Source organism: Homalodisca vitripennis, chromosome 3 (genome assembly GCF_021130785.1).
Source record: "Homalodisca vitripennis isolate AUS2020 chromosome 3, UT_GWSS_2.1, whole genome shotgun sequence".
Lineage (NCBI taxonomy): Eukaryota > Metazoa > Arthropoda > Insecta > Hemiptera > Cicadellidae > Homalodisca > Homalodisca vitripennis.
The window spans coordinates 123,739,837-123,757,299 of NC_060209.1; the positions used below are offsets into that span (position 1 = coordinate 123,739,837).

The 17,463-nt window shown below is 31.8% G+C and overlaps 1 protein-coding gene across 5 annotated transcripts in view; it reads right to left on the reverse strand.

Annotated features, from left to right (window-relative positions):
* Positions 1-1,618: 1,618 nt before the first annotated feature.
* LOC124357483 (stromal interaction molecule homolog) overlaps positions 1,619-17,463 on the reverse strand; it is an 87,175-nt gene continuing 71,330 nt past the window's right edge. For 3 of the 5 annotated variants that reach the window (XM_046809322.1, XM_046809321.1, XM_046809324.1), the window contains exons 11-14: positions 16,915-17,077; positions 12,484-12,601; positions 11,156-11,436; positions 1,619-6,367 (exon numbers count right to left, since the gene is read on the reverse strand). In XM_046809322.1, coding sequence (XP_046665278.1) covers positions 6,322-6,367; positions 11,156-11,436; positions 12,484-12,601; positions 16,915-17,077 — 608 coding nt within the window. In that variant the 3' untranslated portion in view covers positions 1,619-6,321. Of the gene's footprint in view, positions 6,368-11,155; positions 11,437-12,483; positions 12,602-15,214; positions 15,360-16,914; positions 17,078-17,463 lie in introns of those variants that run through there. The other 2 variants (XM_046809323.1, XM_046809325.1) reach the window with 2 other exon arrangements.

A 17,463-nucleotide genomic window follows, 5' to 3' on the forward strand; every position in this document is an offset into this window, starting at 1 on the left:
TAAAACATGTAGTGCACATTTATTACTGAAAAGACCCATCCATATTCTACATCTTAAACAACTTCACTTGTTATTTAATCTAAACTAAGCAAATTTATGTTCCATGTCTTTCAAAACCACAATTCACCATTTTCATTTGTAACAAAGAAGTAATTCTCCATGTATTAGCTGATGATAAAAACACATATCCAGTTTATGCATACCATTCATTAAACTGACGTGATGACCCAAAGAGTTGAATCAGAAATATAAACAAGAACTATTGGTTCAAGGATCACAAGATTCAGGTAGTAACACCTACATCCTGAAAGCTCATACAACATAAATCATACGAATTATGAAAAGCTCCCACCCAGTGACAGATTCCAAATTCTGGTACCTCCATCTTTGGAAGCTCCCAGAACCTGAGAGCACTCAACTTCTGGACACTCTCAGCCTCTGGAATTTCCCACTGTTTAGCAAGTTCCGGCCTTTGGGATCATGGTTTATGGTATGTCTCAACTTCTGGAAGCTCCAGGCCAGTGGAATCTTCCCATGTTTAGCAAGTTCCGGCCTTTGGGATCATGGTTTATTGTATGTCTAGGTCTCTGGGAGCTCCATGCCACTGGAATCTCCCTGTGTTTAGTAAGTTTTGGCTTTTGGGATCATGGTTTATTGTATGTCTCAGTCTCTGGGACGTCCAGGCCACTGGAATCTCCCGGCATTTTGAAAGTCCCGGCCATTCATAAAAATGTTCATTAAAATCTAACCCCCAGGCCTATCGACTAAAAATAATTAATTAATTGTTCAAAAAATTGTTTTCATCCAAGAAATCTTCCTTTTTATCAAAGGACCCTGGAAAATATTCTTGTTTAATATTAATCACATAGAATGACCCTTCCAATTTTGGTTAAAATTCACGATATCTTAAGGTACGGTATCTATATTAGTTGTGTATAATGGCAGAATTTGCATAACTGAGTTTACATTTTAAAAGTTGTGTAGAAAAGGGTTTTGACCTGGGACTTCTTGGCTCCAAAGCCAGTTGAGCTATTCTTGGTTATTATTTGTTCTATAGAACTATTTCCTGTCAATTTTGGCTCAATTTCATCCAACTATAACGTTTCACGCGTATTTGTTCATAAAACCCTAGGACTCCACCCCTTCGTCTCAATAGTACTCTAAAAACCCATCCTGGGAAAACATTTCTTACATAGAACCTCCATTCCAATTTTGGCTAATATCCATCCAACTACAAGGTACCTATAGTAAAGCATCAATAATTCAGACCTTTTTGTTATTTTCTGGAATCACTGAAAATGTAGAAGGTGCCTATTTTGTGAATCCTCTGCTATAAAATGAGGATCCAAAATTATGGATACAGCTTAGAATTTATTTTTGTTCACAGCGTATATTTTCTCCAAGTCAGTGGGCAACTGGCTGACATGTAAGATAATCTCAGTAAGAAAAATAAACCCTCTTTCTAATGGTACTTGGTAATCTACTTTTAAAGTAGAAAATGTGTTTTCTCACTTATTACGGGAAGAATGAGACAATGACAATACAGATAATATAAACAGTTTCCATAACATTTTTGTTTGAGAATGAAATGGATCAGGTGAAAAAAATAAAAGATAAATCAAAGAAACAAGTTTATTATAACTCTGGAACCAGCTCATCAGCAAATAACCTTAAGGTAAATTTTTATAGGTAATAAGTAACAGGTAGTTATCATATTTTGGATAAATTAAGCCCTAATTAATAAATAATTAAGTAGCTATAATTACACTAATTTACTTATAATATAACACACTTTAATAAAATATACACAGTGAAAATAAACTAGCGTCATCACAGGAACCTAAGAACTAAAGTGTCTTAACACAATATTTTGCAAAAATGACAAGCTATTATGTACATGTTTTTGTATACAAAATATATATTTTTTGAAAAACAATAAAAACCCAGGAAAGCTAAAATATTGTAAATATGTAACATTTTTTTAAATTGATTATTAATTCAATTGTTTTTTGGTTGTCCTTAACTAAAAACAATTCATTATCCAAACATTAATATTGCTTGTAATGAAACACTCAAAACAAAATATTAAGGAATAGTTCATTCACATAAAAATTAGAACTTTATAAAAATATTTAAAATTAACAATAAATAAATAGATAAATGGGTTTGCAACTGGCTAAGTATGGCAATGATATAAATTGCATTTTGATAAATGGTACATTGCAAATACAAATGATCAAATTTAATCTGGAATTTAACAACAGGAAAGTATATAATATAATGCTAAGATTTTGAGTTACTATGGTGAAAAATAAATTTATTACAAACAAATCTTAATAATTTAACTAAGAACAAAGATTTGATAGATTCATTTTATTTCATAGCCATAAAAGTCCTCCTTTACTTTAATAAAGCTGGCAGTAATTGGGTAAATTTGAATTTTGTATCTTTATATTAGAATATTATTCACTAATTACGCTACATATATAAATTTATAAAGTATTGTAATTCATACAAAATTTCAGTCATACAAGTTTAAAACAATAATAAATCAATCACAGAAAACAAATAATAATTAATTAAACAAAGCAATACAATATGATTTATATTATTAAAGAATTTTCCTCTTCTCTTTCAAATGTCAATGGTTTTGAACTACTAACATCTGATCTAATGGATTGATCAAAACACTGAGTACTTACCGCATTGTTTTCAGACAGGTTATCAAAATATACAGGTAAGCATTTTGAAACATTTTGAACAATTATTAATATTCCAAATATTCTGTTATATGACCCATAACAGAGTGTTTATAAGGCATGCAGTTTACATTAAAATCTGAAAAATAAAAATTAAATATTGCATTCTTGGAAGAAAGAATACACAGTAACTTATGCTTACTACTTAAGTTTTGAGTTCAATTAGTTCAGAACAAGAAGAAAATTATTAAATACATACATACTTGTACTGTAAATTATTTAGCATAAAGCTTGAAGATATTATACCAGATAAAACAATGATGCTATGTTTTACACCACAAGGGTGTGTTGTTACTGCAAAGTAAAGTGAGTAATAATTAGCAAAGCCTTGCTGCTCTTATTTATAAAATGTCAAGATTTGCTATCATATAAGGGGTCTCATGGAACAGGAGTAAGTTAGTTTGCCCTTTACAAGATTAGCAATAAACGTTTTCTTTGTTGTAAAACACAATTATGGTCTACAAAGACTATTGAATTGAATTTACCTATTATTAATTTACATATTTATTTTTATTATATGTACGTTCATCGCATTTCATTTTGACTGAAGTCTTGAGCAAAGAGGTTGGAGAAACTTGGCCAATCTGCTTCAGAGATCATCTCTGTGATTTACAAATCTTGTGACGTCGAGTCTATGGGAGATACTTAGATAAAATAGTGTTTAGAGAAGATGGCCATATTTGAGTGGAGGATAACCCATGATGTGGCCAGCCTGCAAAACTGTCAAATATCCAGAAACAGTTCATTTTCAAATCTTCATGTTAAATTTCGCAAACTGCAGATTTTGAGATGCTACGATCTTTTTACAATTCCCCATAGTTAAATGACAATTTTCGTTGACTATGCAAGCAAAAATACATTCAAAGTTTGAAAGACTTCTGGCCTTTACAGGCTTGGCAGGTTACAGGTCACTCTCAACTCAAATGCAGCCATCTTCGAATCACCTACACCATTTTCTTATTTGAGTATCTACCCATAAATTGGCCTCACCCAAGGCTTCATCTATCATAGAGATTACAGCATCTCTAAAGCAGAATGTTCAAATTCTGGCAAAACTTCATGCTAACCTTTGTTTAAGAATTCAGTCATAGTGAAATGTAATGCAACCACTTCTGCTTGTGACGCACTTACTGAGCGGAGCACAGCAAATGCCAGGTGACGGTCTCAGAAGGATCCCTTCTCTATTCTCATAACCGGATTGGTCACACAATTATCAAGGCTTAAAGTGTCAAAGGTCTATGCAAAACACAAGAAAGGGAAGAAATCAGACCCTCAGAACTATAGACCCATCTCGCTAATATCTACATTTGCAAAAATCATAGAGAAACTTGTTCTGAAGCGATTGATGGCCTACCTTAAACAACATGACCTAATCACAGTCAACCAACATGGATTACAAAAAGGAAAATCAACCATATCAGCAATTATTAGCCTAGTAGAATCAATCATTGACAGCATAGATGACGAAAAGTACGTAACAGCCCAATTTCTTGACTACAGCAAGGTTTTTGACTGTCTGGGACATGACCTAATCTTAAAAAAGCTGGAAAATCTGGGAGTAAGAGGCATAGAGAACAAATGGTTCTCCAGCTACCTCCGAGGAAGGTCACAACTTGTGGAGGTACAGCATACTGAATCTTGCATCACCAGATCGTACACATCAACTCCAAAACCACTGGCACGAGGTGTGCCTCAAGGATCGGTACTTGGCCCAGTTCTTTTTATTCTTCTAACTAATGACTTCCCTACTTTCATCGCCAGCTCCAGTACTGACTGCATAATGTATGCAGCCGACACTACCCTTCTTATAAAAAATGACACAGCAGATGAATTATCCCTTAACTCCTTGACTTCTCTCCAACAAGCCATCAAATACAGTGCACTGAATGATCTGGCAATAAATCCTAATAAAACAACGCAAGTGCATTTCAGTAGGAAAAAGGAAATACCAACAAATATTCCAGACATATCAGTAGTTGATAAAACACAATTTCTGGGCCTGACTATCGATAGTACACTTTCATGGAGTCATCATGTGAGCACCATTTCCAATAAAATATGCGCAGGCATATACGTTATGAGGCGACTCAAATCAGTGGGTACTCAGGGATCCGTCAAAGCTGCTTATTACGCACTGGTAGAGTCCCACATTAGATATGGTCTTATCATCTGGGGCAGCTCTACTGAAAACCTGAAAAGGATACTCACCCTTCAAAAAAAGGCAATTAGATCCCTCGCCAATCTTGAATCTCGACAAAGCTGCAGGGAAGCATATCCAAATTTAGGCATTCTAACTGTACCAGCCTTGTATGTATACGAAACAATTCTACATGTCGACAGACTCAATTTTGACACTTACAACAATTTCCATGACTACAACACACGACATGCCTCCAGATATGTTCTACCCCGCCATCGAATAGCCCTCTTTGAAAGAAAACCGTCCTACATAGGACGAAAACTCAGAAATCAACTGCCAGAAGACTTCCAATTGCTAACTGGAAACGCACTGAAGAAAGCACTTCAAGAATTCCTTGTCAAGACTCCACTCTACACCCTGGAGGAGTTCCTGGATGCAACAAACACCTAAGTGACTTTTCCTATTACATTATACTATGTTTGACTATATTACTGTACTTAATGTTCATGTAATAAAGAAATATTGATATTGATTGATTGATCAGCCATCCACCCAGGAGGTCTGGTACTTTTGAATTAGTTAACATTTAACTGGAATCAATTCTTTGTTTGAAGGTTATTTTTGACGATGGCAAATGTCCGGAAAAATCCTGTTTCCTTCACATTTAACTGGAGTAGTTACCAGTTAACTTAGGGGCAACAAAATTTAACTTTTCTCATAACATCATTCTCTTCTCAATTCCAAAGATTATATGCAATGAGATTTTACCCTAATTTTAGATTATTACTGACTTATTCGATTTTTGATAGTTTATATTTTATTTGCCTTGTGATTAATAACAATCAAATTCTTGATAACTATTCTTAGTCTGAACGTGCATACAAATAGTTTTATCAATGGTTAATATGTAAATAAAACCATTTTAAAGCTAATTATTTTCCCAACTAACCTTTTAACAAATGTTTAAACAATTTCTTTTATTTTACATTACAGCAAACCAATGGCCACCGAGGTTTTCAATATCCTGCCTTAGGAACAAACACATCAACTGATGATCACACCATCAACTCAATAGAAGCACAAAATGCCCACATAGTCTAGATACTAAACAAAACATTATATAATGTGAAAGAATGAGATATAAACGGGCAATGATGAGCAACAAGATAACTTGTCGCCTGCTCTTTTCAAATCAAACAATTGAGCAAATTGACACAACATGATTAATAACTATTTCTTACTTCAATCCTGAATATAAAAAGGTATTTAGTATAAAATTATTATTTTCCTAAAATTAGATTCACGGACAGTTATGCATTTTTACATACAGTCATATATTTATTTTAATACAACACACAAACTTAAATAATAAATTTTACAATGTCTTAGCCAGAAGCAAGCATTAAGTATGTCTTGAAATAATCACATTTCCAATAGCTCCTGACATAGATAATTGCTGCAACCATAACTGCACAAAAACAAACCCAATAAACATATTTTGGAGTGCAAGCAGTTAAAAGCAATAAAAACAAAACCCCAAAAAATAATAAACCTCTATATGATAGGATATTAAAATATTATGTCTACTACATTGCTACTAAAGTAGATTCTTTGAAATATAGAGATTCCTTACTCTAACTTGACATATTTTAGATAAGTTATATTCAAATAGATTAATTTCAGGAGAGATGGTCCTGGAAGAGGCAGAAAATTGTCTATTTTGTAAACAACAAGTCAGAGACATAAAGGTTCTAAAATTGTCAGCTAACATACGTTTTATGGTTAAATGAAAAACACTACTGTTCTCAGTTGCTTTGGTAACTTGCAACACTTACAAGAAAATATTCCACAACACTAATAACAGATATTAATTTTGATAGTTACTAAGGGAGGCATGAACGAAACTAGCACAAAATATAGTTCAAAATGCAAGTAATGAATTCAAACAATGTAGAATTATTCCATTTGATAATCCCTAACTTCTGCCATCAGGCACCAAAAGGCCAAACCCCTAACAATGTTGAAGAGTTACCACTGGTCAGCTATCAACATCTTGAGAGTGTGACAGAGTTGCGCACAAATTTAAAAACAAATCAGCTTCTAAAAACAATTGCTAAGTTTCATTTATAAGATAATATCTTCGGCACCTGGAATGTTCCTAGCAGATACTTCAATAAAAGGTATGTACAAAATCTTATTAATTCCTACTCTGAAAAAGAAAATAATAGCATATAATCTAATTGCTAGTTATTGATCATTATTAAATTTGTGAAGAAATATTGGAATGCAATTTTAGCCAATGAAAAACAGTAGATTCAAAATTAATGATCAAAAGAAACATACTACAATAAATGGTCAAGATATTCAAAGATGGTCAACAATAGTGGAGATGGCATAATTTATAATATAGACTGAAATAAAGACTAATGTGTGTTGTGCCTAGGAAATTACAGTCGGGCTACAGAATTAGGTGAGAGGATATAATTGCCCTGTTACCATACATTTTAGAGCTTGAATTCATTTTACTTCCTCCTGAGATTCTGATGACACCTTTCAAGTTACAAATCTGAAATCTTATGATTCATTTCATAATTATTGTCTATACCGGCTGTTTAAGATAAAAAATAACCAGATCCTTTTATAAATCTCTCATGACGCACTAATAACCTACTACCTTTCCCTGTTGACACTTCCAAACCACCACTTTTGTCAGAATGCTGCCAGATAAAATGTGTTGCATGACTTTGGTTTACCCATGTTTCATCTAGATAAACATAATTACAGTTTTCATCCCTTACAGATTTTATTTTCGTTAAAGATTTTGCACGTGCAACTACAATGTTCTATCTTTCCATCAAAACTGTACGAACATTGTTTGCTTTTTTTAAAAACTTAAATCCAACAGTCTGAAACAATCCAACAGCGGGACAAGACAACAATGTGCACACAGCAATTTTTTGCACACAATGTGCACAATTTGTACCCTGAGAGTGAGCGATTTACGACCTTCCTCCACTCCACCGGTTCCATACGTAGTAGCAGTGCAAATCTACCCAGCCGCATAATTTGGTAGCCGCGATGTATAACAGTATCACAAGGAAAGACAATTGGATCAAAACGTATTCAAGATATCAACACGGACATTGCACCTAGTACAGGTTACCTGTGACTTCATTACGTTACGGTTTAAATATTTTTCAAATGTAGCACCTAAGAACTAATTAGAAAATTTAACACTTTATTATATTTGGATTTCATATTGATATAACAATAATAAGTAATGATAATTTTACCTTATAATTTAATACGTATTTTTACTTAATTCCGTCAAGTCTGGTTCATTTCTGTCATAGCCTATGGGGTCTATCTCTCCCTTATACATCAGGTGTGATAAACCAATAGAATACAATTTTTTTCTATAACACCCTGTCACTTTTTAAATATTTTAATCTATAAATATAGAAAACATTAACTCCTATGACTTATTTGTCTGTAATAAAAATGTAGGGAGTTACTTCTGTTAGAAAAAATAGTAGATATCTCTCCTGAAATTATCCTAAACTACAAATATTTTTATTTTACTAAGATAAATAAATGTTGATTTTATTTCAAAAAACACTGACTTACAAAAGAAGGTACATTATACACCATAATAACTTTACAACTAATTTTGTAATAAGCCAGTGATCCATTACATAGTACAATCAAGGGCACTGTAGCCAACAATAGCAACAGACTTTAATTAGAACAACTGACAACAAAGTAAAGAAAGATTGCACAAGTGACAACATTTTCATATGGAAAACACATAGTGGATTGTGATACATGCAGCTACAAGGTGGACCTGTAAAGTAATCAGAGTTATTGGTGCAGCAAGCCAACTAAAATAATAGAGCTGAGAATAAGATAGTCCAGTCCCATAATCCTCTCTCACCATCACTTGAGTTTACTCTTCTCAGCCCACTATTAGTGGTAGTTTAGAAGTGATATGGGTTCTTCACCATGACGATATTACATTTTACAATATTTTGTGTCTTTGGCTACATACAATGACCCTGTCTTGAACCATCCATCCAAGTAGTCTGATTTAATTCTTGTGACTTTTTTGTTCACTTAGGTTCAGCCAGCTCTGTTAAATAAACAAGATTTGAGTCTATTCAAACAGCATTAGAAGCAGCTATGGGAATTTGGATGAAGAAGTCTAAGAAACAAGAGTTTTTTGAAGGGACGGAATTATTTTAATCCACAGAGTTTTTAAGCCAAATCGATTTTTTATTCATTTTGTGAAATGTATTTTATCCAGTCTTTTGTTTTTGAAATCCAGTGGAATCACTTGAATTTGCCTCACTTTATATTACAAGAAATTACAAATATTATTTTTAGTTGATTTTAGACCAAACCATTCAAAATACATGCTCCTGTTTTTATCACTGACATTTAAGTAAGATTAAGGGACTCAATATTTGGAACGCCATCAACTAAACCATAGCTTAATAACTGATTGATTAAATTTAAAAATTAATCTTATTTCCAGTGAACCTATTGGTTTTTGTTGTAACTGAAGTTTTACTATTCATTTAATGCAGCATTTTTTTTATTTCCAACATTAGTCTGAAAAAACAAATTTCAAATTTCTGATAGTATTCCATAATATTCAAAGTTATTATTTACAGTACACCTGTTATTGCAGTCAAAAAGTTGAAAGAATGTAATGTTTCATAGAATGTGTGTATGTAATTTTTTTTTTTTTTACTCAGTATCCTTATCCCATAACAATTACAACAATAATAATAATAATACATGATGTTTCTTTGGTGAAAATAAATTTATAGTTTTTCTTTTTCAAGTTGGTATATACAGAATTTCGGACATTTGCCATCGTTATAGGTTGTAAAAGGTATAACACACAGTTTTGAGGTTATAACTTTTATAACTTATAAGAAAGGCAAAGGTCCGAAATCCTGTTATCCTTTCAAACCTTCCATTGTCAATAACAAAATTTAAACAAAAAAATTGTATATACTGATTGCTCTTTTACTTATCCAATGTTTATAAACCATTCATACAAATTAATAATGTGTTTAACTTCTTTCACCAATATACACTCAATAAATTATTCCCTACTACAGTGAATCGTTAATGTTAGTGATTTGTACAACCTTTACTTTACTGATTAATAATGATTGTTAATTCTCAGAATGTTCTTATATAATATATGTTTTCAGAAATACACCACAGTCAGTTCTGAATATTTTATGCTCATTATTTCTACCCACAGCTTGAATTGTACTTGTTTATTTACTATATTATGTTAAGAAAGAATTTTAAAAATTTACAGATGCTAAAAAATTAAACAATTTCCTACAAAATGAACAAAACCATTATTCTATTCTAAACAGTTTTATACTGTATGTGTTATTTATTTACCTACTGTTTGACGTGCAGAATTAACAGCACAGTTTCAATGTTTTATTATGATTAGTATGCATGGTAAAAAATAAGCTTGAGACTTATTAATCTGGCATTAAAATATTTAAAAATCCGTTATTTTTGGTTTTTAATAGCAATTAAAATTGGACAAATAGACATAATACGTCTGAACGAAAAGTATTAACTCATATCTATATAAAGTATTTTTGACTCTGATTATTAGTAATATCTAAATTACAATAGATAAATCATTTCAATTTTAATTAATTTTATACAAACTCTAATTTTCTAATGCAATATTTACTATATTTTAAAAATCAACATAAAACACATAAAAAGAAAAGTTTAAAAAATCAGACATCAAACTAAACCAATGGAATAAGGAATTAAATAAATAAAATCGAATTATTTTCTCAGTCTTGTGGGAAAAGGCGTCTTTTTCAACAAAACTAAGCTATGTGCTGTGTTGAGGTGAACTAAAATTTATATCAGTAAAAGATATTGTGATAACAGCTTAACTATTAGTACTGTATTAATATAAAAATACATGACTCTACAGCTAGAATAAACATGTACCCCAATGTGGGGAGGATAGCACACAGGACAACATTCCGGTTCTCTCAGATATTCCTGAGATAAGGGCTGTAAAGGCAACATTATTTGTGCTTAGTAAGTACGCTACAGTCAGGTCATCCTTTTCGACTGTCCTCAAATATATCACAACCTCACTTCATCCGATCTCCTCCGGATTAAAGCCAAAACATGAAATTCAAATTCTCTGTTTCAAGCAGACATTTGAAAATGCGAGTACATGATGAGCTCTCACGTGGTTTTTGGAAGAGGCTGCAGCGAAGGCGGGGGAGTCTGTCGGGACTTGCGGGAGAACTTTGGGAACGAAATCTTGTGTTTCTTGGACTTCAGTTTGTCCGAGTCTTCAGCAGCAGTAGAATTGGAGTCTGTAGAATAAGCAGGGTCATCATCGATCGATTGTGTTACAGAAGGATCTCGATCCATGCGTCGTGCGGTTCGCCTCATTCGGGGAGGTGCGATGGCTTGCGCTTCCAGGTTTGTTTCTGAGGCTGACATTTTCGGTCCAACTGTTGTTGCCTAAAATATAAATAATATTTCTTTAAAACAATACAAGAACAAATATCCTTTATAAGGCTAATATTTCATTTGTTGTTTACTTAAGTAGATTCAGCAAAAACGTAAAGTTTGTCCCAATAACAATTTAATAATATAATAATTCTATTAGTGAATTGATATTGAATTACTTCTTGTAGGCTTACACAAATTAACAACTGTCAAATGTATAAGACAACAAACCACTAGTATTTTGTGAAATATGTAATTTTGGAACTATAATAAATAAAATGAAATAAATATAAATTTTAAAATGATTATAAAGACAGTATGAATGAATGAGTGAGTGTATTATTAGATTTATTTAGAGAGATTTGTTTATTGAGCCGAAAGTTCATGCAGTTTTAAATTTTCAAGTTATCTTTTATGCTTTTATCAAATAACATTATGCACTACTTCATTTACTTTGTCTAAAGTGAAGTTTTTCACCTTCAACATCACTATTCTATTAATTTTATTACTTTAGTTTATTACCAATTAGCACATCCTTTTTATTTATAATTCATGAAATGTGAATAGCTGATTTCTAGATATTATTGTAAATTAAGCAAATAATGTAGTTTAAATTCAAATCATGCACAACAATAAGCATTATTGTTTAGCCAACAATAATAATTTTATTTTAAATGTTAGTTTAGTTATAACACTAAACAGAGTAATTATTGTGGATTCAAATTAAGTTTATACATTACTTTATTGATGTTTAACACTATGAAATGCATTTAGAACTTCTTGAGGAGTTACAAATATTCTAGATTACTGATTTTAGTGTGTATTCATTCAGATTTAAAATTGAGTAGTTTTTGTTGTATATGAAACTAACCTAACTTTTTTAGTGGATTTTGGTTTATGAGAAATAGAAATCATAGATTGTATCGATTTGTTAATTACGGAGATTCCATTAATTAAAAGGTAACATTTTCTGAAGGCACTTGACATCTGAATCAAATGAGTTTTTAGTATGGAAACTCCAATTATGTCTACTTATATTGTACTGAATGTTCAGGTCACCTCACGGTCTGCGCCTAGAGGTTCAATGTCTTGACTTTGCCACCGAGGTATTCGAGCACTGGACCTGCCCGAGTCAGAACGTGCATACTGAGGTAATTTTGGTGGCACAACCTCCTCCCTGCAAACATTGCCAAAATTCCATTCACCCAGTTGCTTCCAATCATGTTTAATTGAAATCAATCCAGTTTGTGGCACTGTACCATTTACAACACTTTTGGTGAGATTAAGAGGGAAGAAAAGTGAATTTTGAAGAAAGAACTAGGTAATATTACCACAAAAGTAATATATAAAATACAGTAATGATATATTAACTTTAACAAAGCTACATAAAAAAATGATAACTAATTAAATCAGTTGTATGAATTGTATATTTCTATTACCTATTACCTTGTTAAATTTCCTAAGATTTTCTTTCCCAAGTTGTTCGGACTAACTACAGCCCATCATCAGTCACTTGAACCCCATAATAAACATGTTTGTTTGTGTGTGTGTGCTTTATCAGCTTCAAGCAACGGATAATAAGCTGTAATTAGCATTAAACATATCTCAATGAAAAATCCTCAGGACATTTACAGTATAATATTGTAAGTATTGAGATAAAAATGTTTATGGAGTCTCGGATGGTTGAACAAAACATTAATTAGTACAAGGTACTTATTACAAACAAAAACATAAAAAAATGTTATCTTTTCATGACAGGCAATTAATAGTAATTTAAAAAGAATCATTAAGTAATTTTTCATCTTGACATGTTTTATAGTAAGCTAGCAATTATATTTATTTGTTTCAAAGATTGATAAACCACCTGGAAAGTGTCTAGAAAGTTGAAATGAAATGAAAATTACTTTTATATACTATTGTGAACTTACAACTAAAGAATCCTCTCAACCACCCAACCTTTGAAGAATAAAATTTCAATACAAAATTCTGAGAGAATAATAGGATTTTGGATATTTGCTAATATAATACGTTACAACTTACAAGAGTATTACACTAAGTTTCGAGGATAGATATCTACCCTCTTTACATAAGTTTACATAAGCATACAAACCCAATGTATTAAGTAAGGAATGTGTTCCAATATGTTTGTTTTTGTGCATATTTTACCTTGTGTATTTATAACATATTACCTTACGATTTGGGTATATTTAACACATTGATCTTTTGTTCTCTTATGATAAGAAGCTGAGAAATTGCACTTTGGATCTTTGCACTGCTTCCAGAGTGAAATGATATTCTAGATAAGTGGGGCTGGGAGTAGGATCATAGAGATCACTGAGGAAAGATTTTGGGCATTAATCTCAGTCATATCTCCTTGGAAAGGCAGAGACCAGTTCTGTACCAGCCTCTCGAATCAGTCGGCAGAGGTGACACACCCTTATGTCTAGGTTAGCAACTGCCTTTAACACTTGTGAGACATCAACTCCAACATTCATCTCCCACAGTAGAATAGATCTATCAATATACCTTTTCACCTCAATATCTTGACATTTGGGGTTACTGATGTGCTGCTCCTGGACATCCATAGGGTTGTCCAGAATTTTAGTGACACATCGGTTTTTGCTTCACCCAGTGTAGGTTCAACTGGAAAGTATAAGCCAGCCAGAAGTGAACCTCCTGGTAGAGGTGTATTATAGTTTACAACATTAACTACAGTGAACCTTGCTAATTTCCCAGCTGTCCTAAAGTAAATGATTCGAGATGCAGTGAAAGTGTTAACATATTCTGTAGCAAAATAAGTATCATAGTTTAGCACATTAACTGTGGTGGATGCACCATACTACTATCCCGGCTTTCCTAAAGTAAGTACCTGACTTGTCACAGTCAGGTACTTACCTGAATGTGTACCTGTGGTCTGGTGTTAACCTTATGTATTAGGGTTCTTTGATACCTGAGGCAAAGAGTAGATCTCAATCCTTGAAACATAGTGTTCTAATTTTGTAACATATAATAGCAAATGTCCCATTCATCATCAATAACAAATTGACTAAATTCTGGTTTACTCTGTCACTGTGTAAATGTACATTTGATATAAAAATAATATTTCAACCTTAGCATCATATTTTCAAGCCATATAATTTTAAAGTTGTTTTCATCTCATAACACTTCTATAGTGTCACTTCAATCCTATCTTAAACAGATTTAATAAAACAGGGGGTTTAGTTCAGTCACTGGTTCAGTCACCAAATACCATATAGATATACTATGTAATTTGGCAGTGGAATGGCAGTGACTTGCGACTAAATCTAACCTGTCTCATACGTCCTTTCTTTTGTGTTACTGTTGCGATATTTAAAAATATTGTTTTTGATATTTTTAAGATTTCAACATAAGATATATAGACAAATTATAAACTGTGTTCATAATTGGATGCAGTATCCGTTACATTTATCCTTTAACACAAAACAGCTAGTGGGTTAGTTCAGCAGCAGTTGGCGTGAAACAGGTCCAGAGCCATAAATTAACTATGGAGTAATGTGTTAATATATTTCCGGCACTGAGGTTTTTCATTTTGTTTTATGGTTATAAAAGAAAACTTACTCTTCAATTCAAAATAATTAAATCTCTCTTAAGTGTAAGCATATTTCAAATGCTCTTTGCTTCATTACTATGTTTTATTTCATTTAAATATTTGAAATAAATGTAGAAATGAACATTACCATGATAGCACTATTTTTAATGGTATTACTAAAATTATTATTACTAAAACAATTACAACAAAGAAGAGATTTTTACTTTACTTTACTTTTACTTTATTTCTTTAAAAGTTGGCATTTTTAGAAAACATTTGTTTCATTGCACTTTTCACAAACACCAGTTTTCCAGTTGAACACCTGCAAGCTTTTTTCCCAGCAAACTTTAATTGTGTCAGTGACCTGAAATTGGTTACATAACCATTATCCTGGTTTACAAAGCAAATAAATTAAGAAACGAAAACACAAATTAATATTGTTATTAACAAATACATGACCATTTCTTTTTTAACAAAATTAAATGTATTGTAATATTACACACACACATCACTCCAATTCACATCTAACTCATGATAAACATGTTGTAAAATATAAACTTGTAAATAAAAAATCAAACTGTCAAACATAGTCTTTCTATTCTAATGAAACAGTAATAATTAAGAAGAATACTTGTTCTCTTTGTTGGGTAAGGGTTTTACACCAAATAGCCATAATAAAAAAAAATTAATTTCCTTTTATTTAATAGACAAATAGCTCTGCTGTATTCAAGTTCTTCTATCATAACATACGAGATTACATATTTTGAATAATAATTAATCATAACATACAAGATTACATATTTTGAATAATAATTAATCTTGTTAATAACATTTTTTTACTTATGGCTTATGACTTATTATCTTAATGAAGACTGGAAAATATATTAAGAAACTAATATTCTTTGGAGCTTTGAAATTTCTCTTTACTCTCTACATTTATGTGTTAATCTATAAGAATTTACACAATTTTGGTCACAAAAGTTTTGTTTTCATTAATTTGTTTTAAACTAGTGTATTTTTTTATAAACTATGATTACTTTTTAATTAGATTATCTATTAATGGTTTTTGAAACATAAATGACAAAAACACGATTTAGTGATTAATAATTTAGGTGATGTTGATCAGACGATAGTCAAGAACGTGGTGGATTTAAGCTGATTCAATTAACAAATTTCATTGACTAATCTCGAATCCAAATCTTCACTGAATATTCGGTGGATCCCAGGACTCGACTTCGACACATAACTATACCTTTCAATGTCTTCCAGGCATAAGATATTCTTTGAAATGCCTGAGACAGTGATTTGAGGGACAAATAATAATGAAATACCTGAGTTTGTTTATAAAGTTTTTATAATGTTCGCGAGGGTGGTATCGGTGGGAAGACATTATAACGGATTTTATTGCATTTCGAATAACATGACCTATCATAAATATATAACAATTTTTAAAAATATTGTAAAACTGATCATTGAAACAATAAACAGGAGATAGTTAACATACAAAAAAAACTGTATTAATACTACTGCGTTTATTCACTGTGTTACATAAATTACTTAATAATTATTGTTTTTACTTATTTAATTAATGAAGAATAATAAAATATTTTTTTATTAGGCTTATAAGTAAAACAAACTATTCAATGCCAAAAATGGGCAGAGGTGTCATCTAGTTAATATTAATTATTAAATAATCATATGTAATACGAATTAGTAGTTGAATAGTTGATCACACACATTTTTTTAAATAAAGAACACTTTTCACTACCTATGATTGGAGATGTCAAAAGTTGAGATGTAAAAATGTTTCTAATGGAATACAATAAAAGAGCAGACATGTATTAAAAAAGGGTTAATTATACACATTTAAAAGCTTAAGTCCTCATTAAAATGTGGACAGGAATGGTCAACATACTTACAATTCACTTCCAATGGTGAATTGAACATTGGCGGCAGAGCGAGAGGTCAGTATTTCGTCGTCTTCTTGTTTCTCGCTCTCCGACTCGCTTTCCTTCCAACCTTGAGACTCAACTCCACCACGGTCTGCAACAGCCATGTCGCTCTTGACAAGCCAGTCCCTGACTACACACAACACGGACTACTTGTCACAAGTACATGGCAACTACTACAAGCCGCATGCACTATGTAACTAGGCAACTACAGGGCATCTACAATATTTATTGAGGTGTGGATGGTAAGTAACTAGGCTGTAATAAGTTACTGAGATAAACAATAAGTCTGAGATATGCGATCCTCCCTTTATCTACGAGGGTCGTCCACAAAGTAACCTCCGTTTTGAAATAAAAAATAAACTAGTTGAGATACAAAAATTTTATTATATAAATGTTAAAACTGCAGCTTTTCTCTACTTTTCTACATATTCACCATACAAATTCAAGCACTTATCATATCTTTTAACAGTTTTTTTAAATTCCGTCTTTAAAAAAATCTGCCGCCTGAGAACGTAG